Genomic DNA, 23,568 nt, shown 5'->3' with positions numbered 1-23,568 from the left:
ATATTCCGGACTTGACTACACATCAAATCTATTTTATTTGTGAACAGGCAGAATTTTATTTTAATTTATTTTTTTAATTATTTTATAGAATCTAGTTTATCAAAGGAAGAAACAATTAGATAAACATCACATTATTTTTCAAATAGGTAGAAATTTGTCCAAAAATATGCATGCTTTGCTATCTGAGAATTTCATTGTCTTTCATGGTTTCAGTTTCCGTTATTATATGTATAAACACAAGCTATAATTTTGCAACGAAAATTAAATTGGGATTTTACGAGAGAAGATAGGGATTTTTTTTTCCAATTTTAATTTTAATTTTTTTTTTTAAAGGGCTGTGCCATCCAGCTGCATGGATTGGTGGCTCAGCCCTGAAAGTTCACGGAAAATCTCCCATATTTGTTTTAGAAAAAGATGTATATCTAATAGCTAACACATTAATATCTCATTTTTACGTAATTCATATATTTCAAACTCATTAGATAAAAGTTAACAACTCTTTCATTGATCTCATTAACGCCTCTTTTCCTTATATCTCATAAGGTGCAAGGTACAGTTTCCCGTTACATTCATTGTCAAATAAACTGGAAATTAATTTACACTCTATACCCTTAGCTTAAATAGATACCATCGATGAAAATTTTGAACTCGAAATTACGATCCTGAGAGATCATAAGCTAAATCATATTGGCAGTTTTGAGATTGTCAATTCATGATTCCATGGAAGCACAAATTCTGGGTTTCTGAGTTCTGACCATCGAGACAAAACGTGGCAACGCCAAGCATTTACATAATTACATGAATGAAAATCAGCTGACTCGTGGACTGACTCTCGTGACACGCGTAAGACATGCGTTGAATTTTTGTCGTCCCTTATATATTAATTAAAAAATAAAACCATGCTTATATTTTTTATTACTTTACACTTAATGAAACTAATAAAAATATGAATTTATTTTTTTTAAGATGAGACAGCCTTATAAAAAATAAAAAAAAATTATTAGCCAGCAATACAAATAAAGAAATAACGCAAGATAAAGAATAAAATGAGAGAATATATTATAGAGTAATTTTATTCATTCCAATTGTGTGTGTATAAAACAAAAAAATGAGCTCTCATTTTATAGTTACATAATCACTCCATGAAATTAATAAAAAATTATGGATTATAATTCATTGTGAGATAGTGAGAGTTATAGGGAAACTAAATGTTGCTAATGAGAGATAGTGGAGAGACTATGAGATATATGTTATGAACATCTACATTTATTTTAATAAATTCATAACACTCCCCCTTGGATGTTCATTACAAAGAATATGTCTCATTAAAATATTTACATAATTACTATTGTGTAATAACAATCAAATTAATTATGAGAAGATGAAAAACCAAATCTAAAAGAAAATTTTTCTATTTATTAAATAATTGAGAATATACAAAGATAAAAAATGGCAATGCCACATCACCTTCTCAAGTTCCAGCTTTATATATATATAGAGATATATAGATATAATATCTTCATCAACACCAGAGTTCGCACACATTTGAGGTTCAAAAGAATGGCTTCAATCAAGGGTTCTTTAATAGCAGCAGCTGTTTTGCTTCTTGCAATGCTGTTGCCAAAACTTATGGTTCATGCTTTTGACGATGCGATAGCTCCTTCACCAGCCATGGCTACCGGATCAGCTTTTGCTTCTTCAGCTTCGGTTTATGTCATTGCGACTTCTGCTCTGTTTTATGTTTGTGGTCTTCTCTTACACTAGGCTTCATCCGTACGTATGTAGCTAGCTAGAATGCCCGTTTAGTTAATGAATATATAAGTGTCGTCGTTTTCTCTGATAATGCAGACGAGTTGTCTTTAAATTTCTCAAAATGTGAACGCACTTCCAACCCATGGCATGAACCCAACCATTTTTCCTACTTTCTTTTCCGAAAATTGGAAGGTAACCCAACCTTGATTTTCAGACGGAGAAACATGTAATGCATAATTCGCAATTTTCTGATGAAACATGTCATAACGAGTGCACACACTGATGACTGATGCGATGCACATGCACTACACTTTAACCTGCTAATGGGATTGTGTTTAATAGTTAATGACTTGAATGGTTTAATAATGGCGGGCTTTGTGTTTTTGGTTCTAAATGGTCAATTATCCTCCACCTTTGTAGGTAAGGTAAGAATAAGAAGCAATTTCTTTTTCAAACACCATACTATTTGACCCAATTACATCACAGGAAAATCCAGTACATGCTAAGAAACATCGCACAAAATTTCATCCAAAAGAATATAAAATCTTTCCATATAATCCCACCAAACATTTACACACCCAGCAGATTCCAAATTCCATAAGATCACAAAAGCAAATCCCAGCATTTTATGTTCAGTAAGTAAAAACCTAAATAATTCTATGGAGCATAAAATACAGCTTCGAGCACCGTCATAGTGAAATTAAAAATTAAAATCAAAATCAACTTGGTTTAAGAAAATTCCAAATCGATTTTTATTATCACTAAACCCGAAAACACAAAGTCCAATTTAATCTTATCTAGACAACAAATGGAACAACAATCCAGATGACAAACCTGCAATACAAAGCAAACTAACCCCGTGTACCCGAGCAAATAGAGCATTCAAATTCTTAACAACCTGAAGTGTCAAAGTAAGAATCTGCAATCTACCTTGTTCCTCCATCTTCTTGAAGAAGTACATTGGCTTCAAAGATCGCCTCAGTATAAGCGCCAAAGCAAATGGAAATCCAAAAGCCACGACGTTCTGCATTGAGACCTCTATTATGGGTGATGCTTGCGTAATGTATGTAATCCAAGCTCCTATTCCTAATTGGAACAGACCCAGAAGGGCAACGGTTCTGCTGAGACTGTAAATTTTCTTCATCATTTCTTCAAGCACCTGTCTGGTTTCTTTAGCTAAAGCTGATAAATCACGCTCTACTGTTGGTCCTTCAATTTCTTGGTGCTTGAAATTAGGGTTTTGACTGGGGTACTCACTCGGGCTTTGACCTTGCTGCGGCTCCTCAGAGAAAAATCTGGGTTTCGACTGTGATCTTGTATAATTCATGGGGTTGGGGCTTTGTAGTTGATGATGCAAAAAGTCATGATTTTTATTGGCAGTCGAGTATGAATATGACCTAATAATGAGACCCAGATGGGGATTTATAGGTTTTGGATTTAAAGGCGTTTGAGGGACCAAACAGGTAGGGGGATCTGATAAGGGTGAAGCTGAAACGAAATATAAGATTTTGGAGTTAGGGTCTAAGGGATTTTGTTGTGAGAAAATTGAATTCGAGGAGGATCTAGGGTTAGGATTACGGTTATGAGTTATGAAAGAAGCGCACGACAAATAAGATGAAGAGGGTTTGAAGAGTCTGGAGGAAAATCTACGGGAAGCGATGGCGGCCATTCTGAGATTTTAGCTTTCTACAAAAACACAAGGGAAGATGGTGGGCGCATCAGAGATTTAAACAGGGGATCCCATCACATAAAACACATGTGATCGAATAGAAGGCCGCAGTCAGTCTCAGTCAATGCCCCTGAATTAAAATTACGATCCTTTAGATCTCTTTCCTACAATTCCCCAATATCGTAATTTTTTTTTCTACGACTGTTGATCGTATATGCTGTATTTGTTTTGAGAATCATATCATTTTTAGGGACATGCTATAGTGTAACTGTGGTACCGTGCCACAGTTGCACCAGCCGTTGGATCCACTCAAATGAGTGGGGTCTACTTAAATAAGTAAAAATCCAACAGTTGGGTGCAACTGTGGCACGGTACCACAGTTGCACCACAATTTTATCCTCATTTTTATTATATTTTTATCTATTTCATTTTTATTTTGCCAAAAACAAATTACAAACTACGTATACTATGTGCGACGGTATAATATTAATGATTAATGAATGTTGCAACTAGGGATGGTAATTGTACCCTCAAACCCGCAAACCTGCCCAAACCCACCCGCCAAAACCCGTCCGTTGTGGGTAATTTTACCCGTTGCGGGCGGGTTTAGTATTATAAATTAAAACTCGCACATGGATGCGGGTGGGTTTGGTATTAACCTTATATCTGGTGGATACCCGCATGGATATCCACCAAACCCGCAATATTTTTTTCAAATATTTTTAATTTAATTTTAATCTAAAAATATATAAAGAAAATAATGTCATTAATTAAATTACCAAATAGCCAAAGGCTCAAAGTTGTGTATGTGTGTATGTGGCCTATATCCTATTCTAAAGTCATAATCTAAAGAAAACTAAAGATATTTTCCTTCGAATTAGTATTTGAAAATATTAATCTTAATTATTATTATAGGCATTGTGTTGGATGGGTGCTTATGGTGGTGAATGAAATGAATATCTTCTCTTGGAGCTTGTTTTAAATGATAATATGAAATGTAATTATTATTTTTAGATACTAGTTTGTGTTTTTTAAATGGATTTGTGTAATTTATACTTAAATTTGAGAATTTGTGTTGAATTGATGTAGAAATTTTAATTTTTCATTTACATTATTTAAATATAAAATTAAGTATGTTATATGGAATTTGAGGTTATTATTATAAATTTATATATTAAACATTTGTGATTTTAAATACGGAAACCCGTAAAAAATCCGCCGGATACCATTGCGGGTTTGGTAATTGTTAAAACCCGCTGCGGGTGGATTTTTGTATAAAAATTAAAACCCGCTGCGGTTTGCGGGTGGGTTTGATAATTTAAATTTTATGCGGGTTTAGATTTGGTAATGACAAACCCGCTGCAGGCGGTGCCCATTGCCATCCCTAGTTGCAACTCATTGCTTCTTTGGTTATCGGCATCATTTACTCTTATATTACCACTCTGATGTTTTATTTTCTCTGAATTGTTCGATCAACTTGAAGCTCTTCCAAGTTCAGTACCGGCAATACCGATTGACTGTTGTCGAATATGATTTCTTTTTCCACGTCGATTTTTTTTTTAATTTTATTTTTATGGAGGCTTCTTTAAAAATTATAATCAAGTTTTCACTTCACAAGAAGACAAAAAATATTAGGTAAATTTCATTCGCAAATAATGCAATTGCTGCAATCCGTGGAACGTTCATTATGTCTGAAACCCGAAACTAGAGTTCCCTCCTGTAACAATTATACACTGGATCTTTCAAAATCACACACCAAATTACAGAAAGGTAAAAACTTTAAAAAAAAAAAAGGCCGTAAACATTTTTCGTAACAAAAACTGATACTTATAAAAGCAGTCTCAAAATTATAAGCAGTAAGAAGTACGTACGAAGAGGAAATAACCACAAAAGGTTTTCTTCGAATCTTTTTTCCCATCAATAGTTTCTTCTGCTTCTCCCTTTTTTCTCATTAAACAATATATAAGCGCATATTTAAAGAAAAAAAAATCATAATGATTTGATGCCTCAAAACTAGAACCAACTACTCATCCTCTGCATTCACAAATTTCAATGCATATATATATATAACTGGGGAGCAGGAAAACTTGCCAAACAAAGAAATAATTCCGATTCTAGTCCTCTTATTGCCACCCACTCACAGTGAATCAGAGCAAAACCTTCAATCACCCCCTTCATTTCTCTAACATTCTCTTTTTCTCACCATAAGAACCAAAAAATCGTAATTCTCATAACCATCCATTCCCAGGCTCCACACATCTTCAGACTTTTTCCCCCCCTTTTCAACTCTGGAAGATGTCCTACACGTACATAAAGTCATGTTCATTCTTATAACCATGGAATTTGCTTGATTCATTGTTCCAGCTGTCCGTATGCAGACATTTACGGAATATGGAGCAATCATTGAGCAGCTATTTAGTAGACAACGTTAACTCTAGAACTAAGTGGTACCCGAACTCCCATAAGTTTTAAGCTCTGGTCTGATGTAGGTGAGGCTACGAGCAGTGGGAGAAGGAACACTGTTCCCAGGAACTTGGGCACCACTATCAGATGGAGAGGCCTGAGCATCCCGCTTCCACTGCAAACTTCTGGCACCAGGTTTAATAGGAAGATGAGGTCTAAATGCCCCATGAACGCCTCTAGGGAAAGGAGCTCGGGTAAACCTAGCTGCAGTATATGGAGAACCCCGTGCACCCCGGCCCCAAGACATGAGGGGAGCAGTATCCTGATGAGCAGCACTTCTCTTCACAATCTACAGGAAACACCAATTACAAAAGATAGTTGAGGCTCAGCAGCGTCATCGCATTTTAAAGCAACCAATTCAAAAGTTGCAGAAAAGGGGCAAATATATAAAATTAAGTGACTCAAGCCTACTGCCATGTGGCCCCTAGGGTGTAGCTTGGCTAGCCCTCAAGGCGCTTTGTGCTCGTAATCTCCTGAGTTTGGGTAATAATAGGGGTAAGGGTTGGTGTTTACAGGGTGGGGTTTCTCATCCCCCATCCAAATCATAAAAATGCCTAATGTAATGCCATGTGCACGTTCAAAGTGGAATGAGAAAACATTAATACTGTCTTGGCATAATGCATATACAAAAGATACAATTGGACCAAATAACGTCAATTTTAATTGATATTATTTAACAGTTTCAACAACTTCATGTATTCCCCAAACTCCACAGGTAAGGTACTTCTTCTAGCATAAAAAAAAAACTAACGAAACTCTAGATATCTGCAAGATTCTAACACGTGTCCCCAATGCAAAAATGATACAATACAGCTAGAAAACTTGGCAGTTTCCTCAATATTTCTATTCTAAGTCATCCCAAAATTTAGCTAAAATTCAATAAATAAGTGTAGAAGGATAAACTTAGATGGTCAAAGCCGTGAACTTACTTATGGTAGATTCTAAGCAAGATCCAAGTGAAAATTATTATTAATTGTTATATATAATAGAAGGGATACAACACATGCCAAAATAGGTTCACAATCTACAGGACTCCATATTATTGCTAGTTTATCATTTTTCATTAAAGGATTTGCTAATATTTGACACAGAAAATTTTAAGAGACTCAGATACAATTGCTGCTTTATTCATACTTCATTAAAAGGTAGCCTAATATTTAAAATTGAAAATTCACTAGTTAGGGGACGCCACTTTGATACCCCAGAAAATTTCCCTACCATTTCAGAATTAGCATTTGGTTCTTGAGCACACCCCATGAGGCACTGAAAGCAATAGTACTTCAGGACCACCCCAACATAAATCATTAACTATTAAGCAACAACCAATCAGCGAATTCAACACCACAGTGCTATTGAGACTATTCTAGCCAATGTGAACAATTAAAAAACTGTTACACTTATCAGAAAATTTTCACTGCCCATTCAAAAATCCAGGGATTTCATGAGCACACACCCCCACCTTCCCCCACCCCCTATGTTTCATAGAAGGAAAACTATCCTCAAAAATTATTCAGAAAATCAAATCACCAGGTATCTAAATACCTTCAAAATCCGAGACATAAAGGAGGTTCCATCCAGACTTAATGCATTGTCTGCCGCCTCTTTTCTCATGAACTCCACATAAGCTGACCTGGTAAAATATCTTGATTTAGTACCAGTAAATGTCTTATCATTAGATTGAAAGAAGACTTTTACCCAAGCAAGTGAAAGACCATCCTTACCCTTTTGGTTGCCCTGTTGCAGCATCAGTGACTATAACCACTTTCAGAACCTCCCCAAACTTATTAAAATGACGTGAAAGACTATCCTTGGTAGCTGCAAAATGAACCTGTAGAAGAATAAACAAAAGCCACTCAAAAAGAGAGACCCAAAAAATTCTTTTTTTTTTAACATACAAGGTCAGGAGTGTAAGCTAGTACATTGCTGATGAAAATGGTTCGAGAATCAGCGTCCTCTTGAGGACGACCAGCAGTATATAAACCTGCAAAAACCATCCCCCCAAAAAAAAAAGTTCATATCATGGGAAACGCAGAACAAAGATGAGCAAAATGAAGTCACAATGGAATAAAAAGAATCAAAGAACTGAAAATAAGGGGGAGGGGGCTAAAGAGATCACAGACATGAGTGACGCGAAAATAATAACAAAGATAACAACAAAATTGCAAATTTGCAATATGCCTAGTAATCATCTAACAAAAACAGCACGAGCTTAAAACTCACCAGAAACAGATGGCAGTGCCTTTTCAGATTCTTTATGAATACGTACGGTAGGTTTAGCCTGTCAACAATAGCAGTGCAAAAAGATTGTCAGGAAATAAATATAACTAATAAAGAAAATTGATCAGTATGACACAAGGAAAATTACAAGCAACTAAAGACCTTGCAATGCGAACATGAGTAAGAGCATCTTACATTTCCATTACCAACTGTAACAAGGTTGCTATTCTCCTTCATTAGTTGCAAGCCAGGTTTTCCATTACGTGCCTCAATCTCCTGAATAGATTTTCGACCATCAGCTTCTGGAACTCTCAACTCCTGATGAGGTTTCCAAGTATTTACATTCGCAGAAATCTTGACCATCTTATGAGAAGCACTTACCACCGCAACAGGCTGATCCTGATCTTTGTTCTGCGTTAATTGCATTTCATAATCAGCATTTTTGGCTACATTGTAATGCATCATCATAAAATCACCCTTGCTTGCATCAGATGATCCAGATTGACAAACATCTGTGACTCTATGGCCCGTAACATTGATATCATCGTACCCTTCATTGTCAGACATAGAGTCAAAGGCCAATGCCGGTTCATTTTCTAACATTGTCATGTTCCCATCATGTTGTCTACTATAGTCACATCTATCATAATATGCTGAACCGGTTTGCTCCTGAATTCGGCTAAAGCTTCCATATTCATCATCTTCAACAACAGCTTCTCCGAATTCTGGTGGTTCGTCAGCCATATCTGATACATCCATACCACGACCAAGTCGATCAAACACACTTCCCCCAGATTTAATCCTTTTTACATCTTCAGCAGCTTCTGCCACAGCTTTAATGACAGTTGCCAAAGGATTTGGAACTGTTGCAACTGACCGAATCCTCCGAGGACGTTCAATCGCTTCTGATTCTCCAGTAGATGTTGACACCACAGAACGAAGGCGCTTCAGTGAAGGTTCTTTTCCTGAATTAGATGGCCTTGTAGTTCCCACCGCATCTCGAACTGCAAACTGAAGTAACCGTCGGGGAGCATCAATGGTTGATTGACCCACTTCCCTCTGTCATGAAGTTCATTAATGGATTAGAAAGAAATCAGCCTTGATCAGATGAAACTGTATACCAATGCTGTAAGAGTACAGCTAAAATCCTCAAAAGAAGCTCATAGCATCAGAACAACCAATATGCCCTCAAAAATTATAATATTCAAGAATTACAATCTTACAAAGATTTCTACTATGAGATATCCAACATCATTAAAATTAACCCCAAGCCACATAACCAGCCACGAAGTCTGAATCCAAAATGATAATATGTTTCTATAAACATTTCAGCATCCACACAACAAATAAAAATAAAAGAAAAATATTATAAAACTACATCTTGCTTTGAATTGATTATGTAGAGCAGAGACAAAAGTAACACATTGGTTACTCTAACATACAAAGTAGAGGAGATCAATTGATCAACAGAAGGAACAGAAACATCCAAACCTTTGAGTGCTGCCGCTCCTCATGCCTGCTCCTTTTCTTTTGGAATTTTTGTCGAGGAGGCGAAGGAGAGTCTCTGGCACGAGTGACTATGCGATGTGTTTTTTCCTCAAAATGGGTATTCTCAGCCTCAAATCTCCGGAGAGGTGGGGGTGGTTCATCCAAATCCCTCACTAATCCTTTCCATTCCCTATTGTGTCGACTCCTCGATAATTTATTAGACTTTCCTCTTTCGGACTCTGAATCCAGGAGGGAAGAATCAATCTTCCCAGCATGGTCCCCCAATGTAGGTTTTATTTCTGATGCTTCATGCCTCTGAGATTCCTCGGGCTGAACATACAAATTTAAATTTGAGTCCAGATGATCCCATAACCTGTTCAAAGTAAATATATAAACCACTTTCAGAGACGAACAAGAATTAAAAGATAATAGCTGACAAACTAATTTCTATAAGCTCAGGTTCTCCAATTAAATTAACATATAAATCGAATTACCAAGATACGAAAGAAGTGCTGTCATCCCCCAAAAACACATTCAACTCATTCCTTGCTTCCTCCTTGCGCCTGCCATTTCTCAGTAAAACTATAACGTATTCCTGCCAATGCGAATCGAGAAATAAGGGGGGAAAAAATTCTAGCATCGATAAAATCAAAATACTTAAATCCCCCATATTAAAGAAATACTTCAAACCCAAGATCTTCATATTTGAGATATGAAGGCAATATCATGTGATAAATTGGCATGACCCAACCATGAAAGCGACTGAAAGCATCGAAAAATCACGAACACATTATACATATAGGGAACAGAGGATAAACATCATTTAATTATAACTTATCCTAGGATGGTAGAATGCGGGTATCAAAGATTCATATAACTTATCCGCTCTCCAGGCTACTACAGCCCAACCATCACTCCAATATTGTGCCAGCAAGAGAGAAAGCCCGAATCTAACAACCCAAAAAGCAACATAACACCTTCCGAGTATGAATCTTAACCTGCAAGCTATCTGACTCAAATGGAAAACAATAACTAAAGACCAAAACAAGTAGATTTTATGAAACAAAAGTCCGTTATATGGACCTATTTGATAACGTACTCAAATACTCCAGAAAAAAATTTCAAATATCAGTGTTAACAGTCGCCACATGATTGAAATACCTACACAAGTTCTGATTCCCACCAATAAATTTAGGCGGAGATTTAAACATATAGAGCTTTGAGGCTTTGCTAGAATTTAACTTCAAATTCATTCTTCATCACCCCATTCCCACAAGGTCACAGCATTTTCCATACACTCAAGAACAAATAGGCAAATACTCAGCAACCAATATCAAAGAACAGCAATGTCATCTCATTCTCCACAGCCAACAGCTGCCATTTAAAACCTCAAACCTTACAAATGACTGAAACTGAAAAAACTCGTGGAACCTGAAAAGCAGGTAACACAAACATTCCCTCTACCGACAGGACTATCAACTTCACTATTTCAACCTTATGCACTCAATTCAAATTCAACAGCAGAACTTCCAGTTCTTGGAAAACCCCGTGAGTCTCCAAATTTCAAAATTTCTAGAAAATATCATCCGGATGAATCTAACCCCAGTAATACAAATAATACCCTAAAAATTTATTTTCTAGACAAGAAATTAATTGCAAGCGATATAGAAATACACAATGCAACAATTCAATCGATTTCAACAACATCAATATAATTCGACAAAAAATAAAAACGAACCACGAGTGTATCGTCAGTGTAATCGCCCATAAATTCTTTGAGTTTATCTTTGACTCCGTCTCTCAACTTCGCCACTCCATCGGCGCTGAAATTAACCTTAAATGTCCGATCATCCACGCTTCCCATTGTTTTCCTTTTTTTTCGGTGTTTCAAAACCCTAACTAATTGAAACTCAAACTAACAAACAGACACCATAAGAGATGATTGCATAATAATGATTGGTATATTCGCTTCACAAATGGTCGATCCTCGGCAAAAACCCTAATTGCAAATTCTGAATGCGAGTGAGAGTGTTCGGACGCCTAGTGCCTTGACGGAAACAAATCGTCGATTAACAACAGTTCGGGCTTCGTTTAGTTGGTTGGGTTTTTTTTTTTTTCAATTTTATTTTTCGGGTTCCATGGAAAAATAAAAGCCCCAGGATTTTGTTTGTCCGCGGGGGAATTATAGGCTACGAGAGGGGGATTTGGATTTTGAGCTTTATTTTATTTGTGCATTTATTATGAACCGACTTGAAACTTAAATGGCTTTCCTGACTTCTTTGCATTTTTCGTTTTTCAACACTTACCCTAGTCACAGATTTTTATTTAGCTATATATATATATATATATATTGGGAGTTTTAACGGCATAATGTTTTTCTTAATAAATATGCTTTTGTGGGTTTTTAATACAAAATATTCTCTTATTTAATTAATTAGATTAAAATCAACAGCAAACCTTGAGTTGGATTTTTGAATTTTAGATAAATATAAAGTAGATTATACCGAATATTGTGCATAGATAAATATTTTATTTTAAATTTAAAAAATAATTAGGTGGGATTAGAGAGTATTAGTTGAGAAGTAATGTTAGGTAGTCCAACATTAAGTTTGTAATTTAAATCTTAACTTATGTGCTATTCATCTATTAAATACTAGTTAAGTAAATTTATATTATGAAATTCATTATTAGTGACACATAATATTAGAATTTAAGTTATGACTCAAATATATACTGTTAACTAGGAGTTTAAAAAAATATAATACATAAAAATGTAATATTTTTCAATTGATATGATGCCTATGATTCATAAATATTATTTAGAAAAATAAGGTTGGCGATCAGTACGAGGCATGGTAGCATATTTATCTACAATGCAGAGATAAGTTGATAACACTACAATAAACTTTCAGGTCCATTACGTTTTTAGTAGTAATACAAAACAGTTTAATGTGTATAATAAATTGTACCTTTTGGTTTCTTGTAATAAATTCGATGTTCTTATTTAGAGAAAAAAACAAACGAAAATATATGTAAGTTATAGCGTGATATTTATAGTGTAGTTTTCGTATAGCAACATAGCATTAGTTTATAATGATAGGGGGCGATCAGAATTTACTCCAATTTTATCCAATTCCATAGAATGAACGAATTGAAAATTTTTGAAATTCATAATTGATAGACTGGATCTGGTAATATTTTGAAATTGTTAAACATGTGAAGTTTGAAAATTTGTAAATTTCAACTGTTTTTTCAAATTTACTTATTTGTTTTTTTTTAAAAAATTTTTATATGAATTTCAGACATTTACATCTGAAAAAAAAAATTATGTCTCATTTTAATGGAAAAGAGTCTGAATAAGAAATAATAATATATACTAAAAACATCCCTAATTTTATTATGTCTCTTTGTAATTCACGTTTTTTTTTTTTTCATTAGCACTATAACACTTTTTTCTTCAAGCATGCATAACCGTCGTTGAATCTTCATTGTTATGGTATGTATTCGTTCATTTATTTATTTTACAGTTTTTATAAATATTCTTTTATATATTTTATCTCATACCTTAAAATAATTTTGTTTGGATGTAGAAAACTTGGCTAATAAATAACAATAAGTACACATATGCTCTTCTAACGAGTTTCTCTTGAAATATAACTCATGCAAGTTCTCGACGTGGCAAGTTTGTCTTATAAAAATTTATAGATTTTAATAAGTGTCTTAATATTCTATTGCATCTATCATCTTGATTAGGCCAACCAACAAAAACCCCTCCATACTCTACATTGTACGTTGCTGAAAGTTCATTATCCAGCAGCAGTTTGTGTATAAAAATATTCAAACAAAAATATTTTTTGCTCCAACAAAGTTACATGATTAATAAAATATCAAATCTTCCAAGAGCAGTGCTAGCATCAGTCGCCTTTAGGAGTCCATGTTCTTCTCATTTTTGTGATTGATTAAACGCTTTTATTATAGTTTCAATGTTTGCCATTAGTATGGATTATCAATAATACTCTTCATAATGCAAGCACCCTTTATATACTTATTTAATCTATTTTCTGAGGCAAACAATTAACCAAAAAAAAAAAAAATGAGGCTTATGAATAAAAATATGGATCATTACTACGTTAAATTTATTAAAAAAATTATACAAGTAAAAATGACATTTTTTGTAAAATTAAGCAAATTACTTGACAAAAATATTGATATTTATAATGAAAAAATTTACTTGAATCTCGTAAATCAATTATGCAAAGTAGATTGAATATTTAAATCAAAACTTGACCTCAAAACGAGTTAAGTCTATTAATAATTAAAAGGACATATTAACTTCATAAAAAAAAATCAAATTATTTGTAAATATCAAAATAAAGGAGGAGGATTAAAATAAGAAGTATTGATGTTTCTTTTTTTCAATCTTATATCTGAAAAATAAAATTGAGTAAGAAATATTTATGTTAGGGCGTTGCCGTCACGTTAAACAAATATTGTAGTCAATTTAAACTCTTAAATAAATGTTAATTTTTTTTATAGAAAAACTGAAAGAGATGGTAATATAGTAATTAAGCATAAAGAATATGGTTTTCTTTAATCACAAATTGTATGGGATAACAAAAAAAATGAGGGTCATGTGTCCCCATGTTGAGCAGCGACTGGATCAGTCGCTCCCCAAGGCTAGCACCGCTCAATTTTGCAATGGTGAAACTAGTAACAAACGTTATACAAGAAGAAATGCCTATTTAAAAAATAATAAGATTTTTAATTAAAGGTCAATTGCTGCTTAATTTTATATACGTTTGATTTTAATTGTAGTGTGCATGTATCTAACTATTAAAATTTATAAGAAGTATACATAACTCTCACAAGAGCATGAATGTCAAAATTTGTTGATTTATAAAAATAAATAAGATACCACCTACATGTAAATATTTAAAAAAAAAAAGATGTCATTCAAACATATGTTAAGTTTCAATGAAATTCAAAGACTGCCTTAAAGTAAGATTTCAAATTGTTCTATGAGTGACTCTACTGTTTGGATATATAGCACGACATTTAATTTTCGAATTCGGCTCTCATGTATGATGATGAGGCTTTTACAACGCTTACCAATAACCATACGAATTACAATGTACATATAGTATATATATATCTCATCAGTGTATACGGTTAATATATTGGTCACACTCGCACATCAACGACAATGGCTCACGACATTCCATGCGTATACAGAATGCAGTACGACGCAGTGTAGCGTATAATATAAAGTCGGTCTTGACTCTTGACTATCCCTCCAAATCCAATTGGCCGAAAGACAAATCTTGTAAGGGGCATAGTCACGTGTGGCCACCCCTATCATCACACTTTCCATCCTACACCGAACAGTCGCCACGCATACGACCCCATCAGAATTGTCTGACCTTGTAATTACAAAGTCACATCACAGACCCAGTCAATGTGCTGGACCCACACCAGCCGACCGATCCGGATACACCACTTCCGAGCTAAACATTAAACAAAATCACAAGTGATTCAGGTCAGCAACTCCATTGTTTTTTTTTTTTTTGGGGGGGGGGGGGGGGGGATTTTCTTCTTTTTAATTCAGTCAGAATTATCAGATAAACGAACCCAAAAAAACTATTTTTGTTATGCCTAATGACAGTACTAATGCGCTGGCAAAAACACTTATGGGAGCAGGCACAGTCACAGAGACGTCATCGCGGAGCCCGAGACACGTGTGAAGCAGACGTGTACCTCACGGCCTAACGAAAGAGACGTCTTTCCCTTTCCCCTGAAAGAATGAAAGCGACGCCGTTAGAAGTGGAAACGCTGGACCTACATACATGGGAGCGGTCAGATTGGGCGGCTTAAAGCTACCCTGTAAAACATTACACACTGTGGGGTACGTCGAAATGACGAATTCTCCATACTGCCCCTTGATTAATCAATCTTACAAACAGGTAATTTCTTCTTTCCGCCCATATCACACAGCGAAAATGTTAATTATAAGATAATTGCTTGGAATATAGAAAGGGTTATTAAGAAAAAAGTGATATACAGTCACAAATTTTTATATAAATTGATGTGATATTAATTTATTAATTAAATAAAAATATAAAATAATAAAAATAAATTATATAGGCTAAAAAATATCTAATTTAATTAATAAATTAACTCTACATTAATTTATATAAAAATTTATGATTATATTATTATTCTTAAAAAAATCTGAAAGGTCCCATGTATCATGATAGATTTTTCATGTTGTTAATCTTGTTTTATTAAAATTTGGTTTAAAAGTTCAAAATACTTGCAGCTTCGTTTAATTAAACTTCTGGAACTAGATCATAAAAAGCTGGGGTGACGCTGCTCAGGAGATCGAAACAATGAGCAAAATCTAACTAGCTTAAAATTCAAGCAAGTTTACTGTTGTATTGTAAAATCCTAGCAGAACCTATTGTATTTCTTGCATTTGGTACAGTTTCGGCCGAAAAGTTGGACCAAGTTCGCGTCCAATACGTACAGGGCTGTATCGCGGCTCCACCATAACTAAAATAAGCTTTATGACATTGTATACTTTCTCGATAATGACGATTAACACGTCAGATTCAATCTAGAACAAGCAAAAGAATAAAGTAAATCCCAAACCGGCAAGGTCATTTCCGTAAAACTACACCAACAAAATGTTTGATACGCGTCTCTATGAGGTCCATATTCCATTGCCATTACCGACCTCTCAATCCCTTCAAATCCCCACTCTCCTCTCTCGAACACCAAACCCTTCGCCCCATCACCCCCTCTCTCTCTAGAACTCTCACTTCTCTTCGATTTAATCCCCTCTGTCTCTAAAGCTCTTAATTGGAGAAAAAAAAGAGAGTTTTTCTCAGAAATGGCTCAGAAAACAGAAAAAGAAGAGACAGAGTTCAAGGTTCCTGAAACTTTGACTCTTTGCGTAAACAACTGTGGCTTCACCGGAAATCCAGCCACAAATAATATGTGCCAGAAATGTTTCAACGCAACCGCTACCACCACCGCAAGCGCCGTTGCTGGTTCGAGTACGAGCGGCGGCGGCGGCGGCGGAGGAAGCGGTGTAGCGATCATAAAGTTTTCTAGCGAGAAATCTTTGAGATCTCGGCCTATCATCCGGTCTGGGTCATCCGATGCTGCCGGTACGACCGGTCAAAATCAGGAGTTGACGGATCGGCGAGAGAAGGAAGCCAACGTAGAGAAACGAGTTGTGAATCGGTGCTCCGGTTGTCGACGAAAGGTTGGATTGACCGGATTTAGATGTCGCTGCGGGGAGCTGTTCTGCGGCGAACATCGGTACTCCGATCGTCACGATTGCAGCTATGATTATAAATCGGCCGGTCGCGACGCCATCGCGAGAGAAAATCCGGTGATCAAAGCTGCCAAGATCGTTAGAGTTTGAAAGCTTAATTTGAAAACACGATTGAAAGGTCAAAAATTCAGATCAATTTATACACATCATGAAACGATGTCATTTCGCCAGATCTCTTCCTCAGGAATATGGTGATCAAAGGATCGAAAGAGGGTTTTAGAGAGAGAGTTGATCAGATTTATGAATTGTTTCTCTTTCGATAATTTATAATTTTCTTTCTTTTCTAGAGTTTGTTTCTTCAGAAATGAAAAAGATTATTGTGGTTTTAAGATATTTGTATTTGTGTCCAGATTTTTAATTTTTTTTTCCCTTGAATATTAGCTTTCACGCTTTGTTTGTGTCAGGAATTATGATGAACAAAACATAAGCTCTTATTATGATGGCATGTGAATGTAAATTTGTAATGCTTTTGTGGGTTTTATCGTCGGCCTGGTTATGAAGCTGGGAAACTCGGTTGGAAGGATTATAAAGTTGTGGGGACAAATGAAAAAGACATGTGCTTTTTTATTTTTTATTTTTATTGTGATAGTTTTATTTGCTAGTGGACAAAATATCGTATTATTTTTCGCTGTCGATACGATATCGCATTTTCGCAGGTCCAATGTGACGCTGCCACGTATGGACGGTATAAAAGAGTGTGTGTATATTGAAAGGAAATAAAAAAAAAAAATGGCCGTTTGTAAAGCTTTAGTTGGGTGTGATGGGAACATTTGCGTAAGGTAATTGGTTCCCTTTTTGTTTAAACGATTATGGAGATCTCAAGAAATTGGTGTGATGACCAACGGTTGTGATTGAAAGTTAAAGAAATAAAACAATAAAAATATAAAATAACTTGCAGCCGTGTCCTTTCGGTACCTCGAAAAGCTGTCAGACATTCACCAACTAGAGGCTATCTGCTATTCTTACATCAGTTGTGGGCGCTTGGTCTATTTCTCTTGGGGTACTATGCTGGAGGGTAAATTAACACATTTACCCATATAATAATATTTCATTACTATGCTGGAGGGTAAATTAACCCGCTTACCCATATAATAATATTTCAAGATAATATTATTAAGGAGGTTGTTATGTTATATAATTATGTAACATACATAATTATGTAGTAGTTGTTGGACGAAAATTTAACGGTTGTAGAAATATAAGATAATAAAATTATATTATTTTCACAATCGTTGGATGAAAATTTAACAGTTGTTACACAATCATATATGTTACATGATTATTTAACATAACAAAAGCCTATTATTAATTTAAATTTTAAGAAAATATGTTTCTTTTAGTAAGATAAATGATTTGACCTTTAGTTGCTTGGTGATATTTCTATCATATTGTCACGTTTAGAGTTTAGGAGATCTCAAATTTAATTGTATTTGGTGTAAGAATAATTTTGATTTTGGATTTTTATCACGGTTTTCATGCTTTTGTTTGTTGGTTTATTACTGATCTCGTTTTAGTCACGTTTTACGTTAGAGATTTGTTGTTTTTAATACTATTTATTAAATGTATGGGTTTGTGATTTATTCGCTCAAGTTTTGTTTTTGGTTGGCATATCTTCCTTTACGAGTAGGAACATCCTTTCTTTAAGGCAAAATCTTGAGTTTAATTTATCTCTTTCTCTGCGAGTACAAACGTTCTTTACACATATAGAGTCTAGACATAATTTTGACAGGCATTGAAATGACTATTTGAGATATTTTGATTATCAATTAAAATTTAGTAATCCATTAAAAGTCAATTCTTTTGAGATGAAAAAGAAACTTATTTGGTGGGGGTGTTTAATAGATAATTGGGGGAATTGACTATATGCAGTGCACTTTGCAGAGTTAGAAAAGCTAGAAATTGGAATCTAAAAATTAGAGAGCATGATAATGGGGTTAGGCAGGCAGGGGCATTCTATTATATGTTTAGCTAAATAATGGACATCACAATTCCATAAACACATTATTATTTGTACATTAAAGCTGGGACCTTAGCATAATGGCTTGTTTCCCATAAAAAAAAAAAGTGGAGTATGGCTGGGTATCCAATTATGGGAATCCTTCTCCTTTTAAGATCTTATAACCTATTTTACAAAAAAGATAATTCATCTAAAATGTGTGAAAGAACTTTTCATTAATTGTGACACTATAAATAAATAAGATCTATTTTATCTTATCTATATTTTAATGAAAATTAAGAAGCCAAATACAGCAACTAGTTGGCAGCAAGCATGAGCTGGGCTAAAAAAGATTTGGTGAGTGGTTGCCTTTTGACGTCGGCATCAGCCATCAAGGTCCAAAGGATAAAGACACATCAAAGTAAACATCTAATTTTGGTCCATTTGCATTCCACTTGTGTCCCTCCCACTAGACCCATGAAACACGGCTGGTTAATACTGATTCACTTTCTACCATCTGTTAAAAAATAGAAAATTTTCCGTTAACCTGGAGTTAATATGAGGTACAAAAATTGAAAATCAATTATTCCCCAATCTATTAAAAAGTCAATAGAAGTGTTAAGTACTAGGAAGTTACCGCGATAATAATTCTACAATAACATGGTCTTAGAAATTGGAACTTATCTTGGATGATTTCAGACATTAAGACTAAACAATGACGTGGGATATTGGGTTTGGGTAGCCAAGTCAATTGTCACTTATTAGAGTTATTTGTATAAGGTGTACAAATTGAAATTTTACTGCTTGCGAGGTGACTTGTAATGATCACCAATGTATCTTTTTCTGCCCACTGATTATATACATGATAATGCTGGCTGGGATCAATATTATTTGTCCTCGGATTTTCAAGTTGCAGACTTGTTGCCTAGTGAAACCCTTTTCAGGCCAAGATCTGAATAACTTGCAAATTTTGCGTCATTATCACCTCGTTGCAGCTCTTAGAATGATATGAAGATGAATTTAAACAAACAAACAAACACACCAACTCGGTAATATAGAAAGGGAAGTTGTAGCCCCCCACTCGCTTCAAAAAGCTCTGAAAATTGCATTCAGTCATTAAACCTCTACCCCGTGAACTAAATTAAAACATGACCAATGAATTGAAGATGTGATCCTTTATACTGAATTGAATGTTAATTTACCCGCTATAAACTGAATTTCTGGCTCCATCTCTATTCGCTTGTTTGGATTTTCCTTTCTATGTAAATTCTATACAAAACCTTGTAATAACGCAGAATAACATCCATCACACACCAATTTTTGTTTTTTAATTTCTAATAGAATGGTCAAATTTCAATTTTGGCAACTTTCAATGCTTTTATACAGAGCTCAAATCTTGACCCGGATGAGGATGGGATTAAATTTCAATTGCGAAAAAGACATCCATTAGTTTACAAATCAATTGATCAAGAGAAGTAAAAAGTACTTCAAACACTAGCGTACTCTCCTTGTTTTATTCGACAATTTGGACCATTTCACAGACTGATGCATGCAACTCGTGCGTAGGGCCGTAGACCCAGCAATCTTTCACAAATCAATGACTACAAGTGCCAAACAAATAATCTGGTACTGATTTTAAAACGCGATCATCTAATACAGCCACGTGTAAATTTAGATGAACTCCAAAAACACACGATTTAAAAATAATAAAAAAAAGTAATCAAACAATTGCCCATAAAAGTGGACACAAAGAGGTCCGGGCAACAATTTTTAAAAGCAAAAAAATAGCTGTCAAAGAACCGAAAGTGCTTCTTGTTGGCTATTTCATTGGACTTGAGCATCAACGGCGAATCCAGTAACAACTTGAACAGATGCATAAGTTAATTCAAAGGATATGAACAGATGCATAAGTTAATACAAAGAATATTAAATCATATTTTATGTTTTCTTTCACTTTGCCAACTATGCATCTAGAAAGTTGAAAGATTCATTTTATTGCTCTCTCTCTCATTAAATTTGCACCTATTTGTGTTCACAAGAAAGAAACAACAAGGTGGTGAGGGTTCTGTTGAACAAACCATGTGATTGGTTACCCACACTGCATCAACTAAAGACCGAATACAATTTCTCCTTTCTCAAGAAGTTGAAACCAATTCATAAAACAAACACCTGCGTTCAACAGAGACATAAAAAACTTTCTTATGCCAATATTGCTTCATGCGCCCTCTGGTCAGCTTGATATAGGTTGATATGAAACCAACGCCAGCACGCAATATAACTCGAGAACTGATATTCCAAATAAATGCACATTTCAACTTAAGCACAAAGAGGTTACAGATTTACTGCTTAAATTCATACAATAGAAAGATTCACGGGCTAAGAGTAGACTAAAACAAACTTCATAAGAAATTATCTATTTTGCAATAAGGCATTTGTAAAGAAGAATGACCGGCAGGCAACAAAAGGGCATACAGATCCATGTTAGCAATTTCAAAAGAGAAACAAGACATATCAGGCTCCATCTGGCTGCATGAAAGGGTTGGCAATCTCATCTGTACCATCAGTTGGTGACACAAGCATCACAGCAGTTCCCCTACACACCTAAGTAGAATAACACTTTGTCAGAATGTTACCAATACAAAGAAAATTGGAGCCAATAACGCATCAGATAGGCTAATGTTTCCCCAACATTTTTAATATGTCTATACTTCTAGGAAAAAAGGTAGCAACTATTACACTGATACAATATGGTCGTAACTCATGATCATCATATATGATCTAAAACAAGCCAATTAGGTTGACCTTAGCATTTAGATAATTCATCACTACTGTAGATGCCGGTCATAATGACACAGAACAGCCAAGTTACTTTCTCAAACCCATGCCCAAGTTTGATGTATATGTGCAAGCTACCCCATTCCCAAGAACCTCCAAAAAAAGAGGAAATAAAAAACAAGACAAAGAAAGGGGGACTGAGGGGGAAAAAAACCATACTATTAGGCCAAGTTGCCTGGTCTGATCAGTAGTCTTCAATGGATCATCAGCATCTGCAGCACAATTCAACAATTATAATTCAATTCTTGTACCAACAAATAATAGACAGGAAATTGATAGTTGTAACTTCAATAGCAAATGCTGAAAGCAGTTCCGTATAGACTGGCTAAAGGAGAGTCGGTAGCAAACAGAAGGCAAAATGAAATTGGAGCTTAAAACTCAATCCTAGAAAAATAGTAGACTGTTCACAATAGTGATAACAGACCCCTTAAAGTAGCTAAATAATTGATCTAAAGTGGGGTCAACTCTAGGATCCACTTGTGCGTAGCGACTCTACAATAGTGATGCACATTAACCACTGCTTATGGCGTGAAGTGTCACTCGCATTTAAAAAATTCATTGTAAAATCAATCCAATAGGAAGTGTTACTTTTAGACCTAAGGGTCTCGGGAATTACTGCAACCCGAACAAGAGTTTGCTCCAAGAAAACAAGGACCTTACACTAGAGGTAACGATATTTGGTAACAGAACTCAATATATCATGCTACCAGCGGTATCATGCTTAAGGAAACCTCAAGATGTAAGCCATATAGGCAAGAGCTAAGGTCATACATGCATTGTATAACATGAGTTTACTTGAGCAGGTCTGGCTACAGTTCAATTTTCATTGACAATCTCCCTACGCAAGCAACACTGCAATATCAAGTCAATAAATATAAAGCCTCAGCATACTTTATGATATGCATCAGAGAATACATAGCAGAAATGATTAGGAAATAAGCATAACCAGCTAACAAAAATGACACATTTGGATAAAAACACACACATACACGTGCACCTATGCAATCGCACTTTCAGAAACACACTAAGAGGAAGCAAACAATTACGAATATGCCATTGTAAAGATTACCTCTTAGAAACTCTACAGCTTCATCCAGGACAAGATTTAGCAACTGATCATACCCTTTTAGAGTCCCGGTCACTGTAACCATAATCACAAAAAGGTCGCATCTCCAGGTTAGCTATCACACTGAATCAACAAATCAAAATCATATAACTTCACTAAAGAACCCAAAAGCTTAGAACTAGCACATGTATCTTAATCTACGATAAATCAAAATGACAACACAACAATTAAGAGCATTTTTAGAATTTTGATAATTAGATTAAATTATTATACAATAAGCAGCTTCCGAATAATAAAATAAAGTGGAGTAGTTCTGAGTACCTTGTCTACCACCAGTGAGCTTCACTTGAACACCTTTGTCTACAAACTTTGCCAAATCCAGAACTGTTTCTTTTCTTCCTGACTGTAAACACAATCACACAGACAAATCCATGTTATCAAACACGATACTATCAATAAACAGTAGCAGCTTTCTTATCTTTTCTTTACCGCCCCCCCCCCCCATTATTTTTTTTCTGAGTATACAATTTTGGCTAAAAAAATTAATCTGGAAAGCTTAAAAGTTACCATCTTGAGTGATTTCAAGAACCCTAAATTGAAAGAAACGCGCGCAGACCGACAAACAATGAAAAAACTCACGGCTGTGCCATAAAGACGCGCAATATTAGAGAAGGTGCGTTGATTGGATTTGGGCCTTGGCCCAAACACATTTTGATCCAACTGATGGTTTAGTTCTAACTACTAGGATAGGTACTAATCTACTATCTGCCCCCGCACTATAATATTTCCAGATCCATTTACAT

General features: G+C 35.1%; 4 protein-coding genes across 5 annotated transcripts; 1 reads left to right on the top strand and 3 right to left on the bottom strand.

Annotated features, from left to right (window-relative positions):
- Positions 1–1,947: 1,947 nt before the first annotated feature.
- On the bottom strand, positions 1,948–3,617 carry LOC18045270. Its single transcript, XM_006438924.2, has one exon. It carries the CDS (start codon positions 3,419–3,421, stop codon positions 2,546–2,548), a length of 876 nt encoding a protein of 291 aa, XP_006438987.1. The 5' UTR covers positions 3,422–3,617; the 3' UTR covers positions 1,948–2,545.
- A 1,608-nt stretch (positions 3,618–5,225) lies between these two features.
- LOC18045269 lies at positions 5,226–11,881 on the bottom strand. 2 transcript variants are annotated; one of them, XM_024185433.1, is made up of 10 exons: positions 11,328–11,881; positions 10,084–10,184; positions 9,593–9,962; positions 8,483–9,160; positions 8,297–8,377; positions 8,105–8,162; positions 7,804–7,865; positions 7,606–7,712; positions 7,427–7,514; positions 5,226–6,173 (listed from the first exon to the last, which is right to left on the bottom strand). In XM_024185433.1, the coding sequence occupies exons 1-10, from the start codon at positions 11,451–11,453 to the stop codon at positions 5,862–5,864; spliced, it is 1,983 nt and encodes a 660-aa protein (XP_024041201.1). In that variant the 5' UTR covers positions 11,454–11,881; the 3' UTR covers positions 5,226–5,861. The 2 variants fall into 2 exon arrangements, with proteins under 2 accessions (XP_024041201.1, XP_006438986.2); XM_006438923.2 differs by having other exon boundaries at positions 8,297–9,160.
- A 4,365-nt stretch (positions 11,882–16,246) lies between these two features.
- LOC18045268 (zinc finger A20 and AN1 domain-containing stress-associated protein 5) lies at positions 16,247–17,508 on the top strand. The gene has a single exon (XM_006438922.2). The coding sequence runs from the start codon at positions 16,479–16,481 to the stop codon at positions 17,016–17,018; it is 540 nt and encodes a 179-aa protein (XP_006438985.1). The 5' UTR covers positions 16,247–16,478; the 3' UTR covers positions 17,019–17,508.
- Positions 17,509–21,139: 3,631 nt separating this feature from the next.
- Positions 21,140–23,457, bottom strand: LOC18045539 (sm-like protein LSM7). Its single transcript, XM_024185221.1, has 5 exons — positions 23,333–23,457; positions 23,087–23,168; positions 22,769–22,840; positions 21,859–21,911; positions 21,140–21,465 (listed from the first exon to the last, which is right to left on the bottom strand). The coding sequence occupies exons 1-5, from the start codon at positions 23,333–23,335 to the stop codon at positions 21,376–21,378; spliced, it is 300 nt and encodes a 99-aa protein (XP_024040989.1). The 5' UTR covers positions 23,336–23,457; the 3' UTR covers positions 21,140–21,375.
- Between the last annotated feature and the right edge of the window lie 111 nt (positions 23,458–23,568).

This window comes from Citrus clementina, unplaced genomic scaffold (genome assembly GCF_000493195.1).
Source record: "Citrus clementina cultivar Clemenules unplaced genomic scaffold, Citrus_clementina_v1.0 scaffold_4, whole genome shotgun sequence".
Classification (NCBI taxonomy): domain Eukaryota; kingdom Viridiplantae; phylum Streptophyta; class Magnoliopsida; order Sapindales; family Rutaceae; genus Citrus; species Citrus x clementina.
Note: the sequence above shows the minus strand (reverse complement) of the source record. Positions and strands in the feature narration are given on the sequence as shown.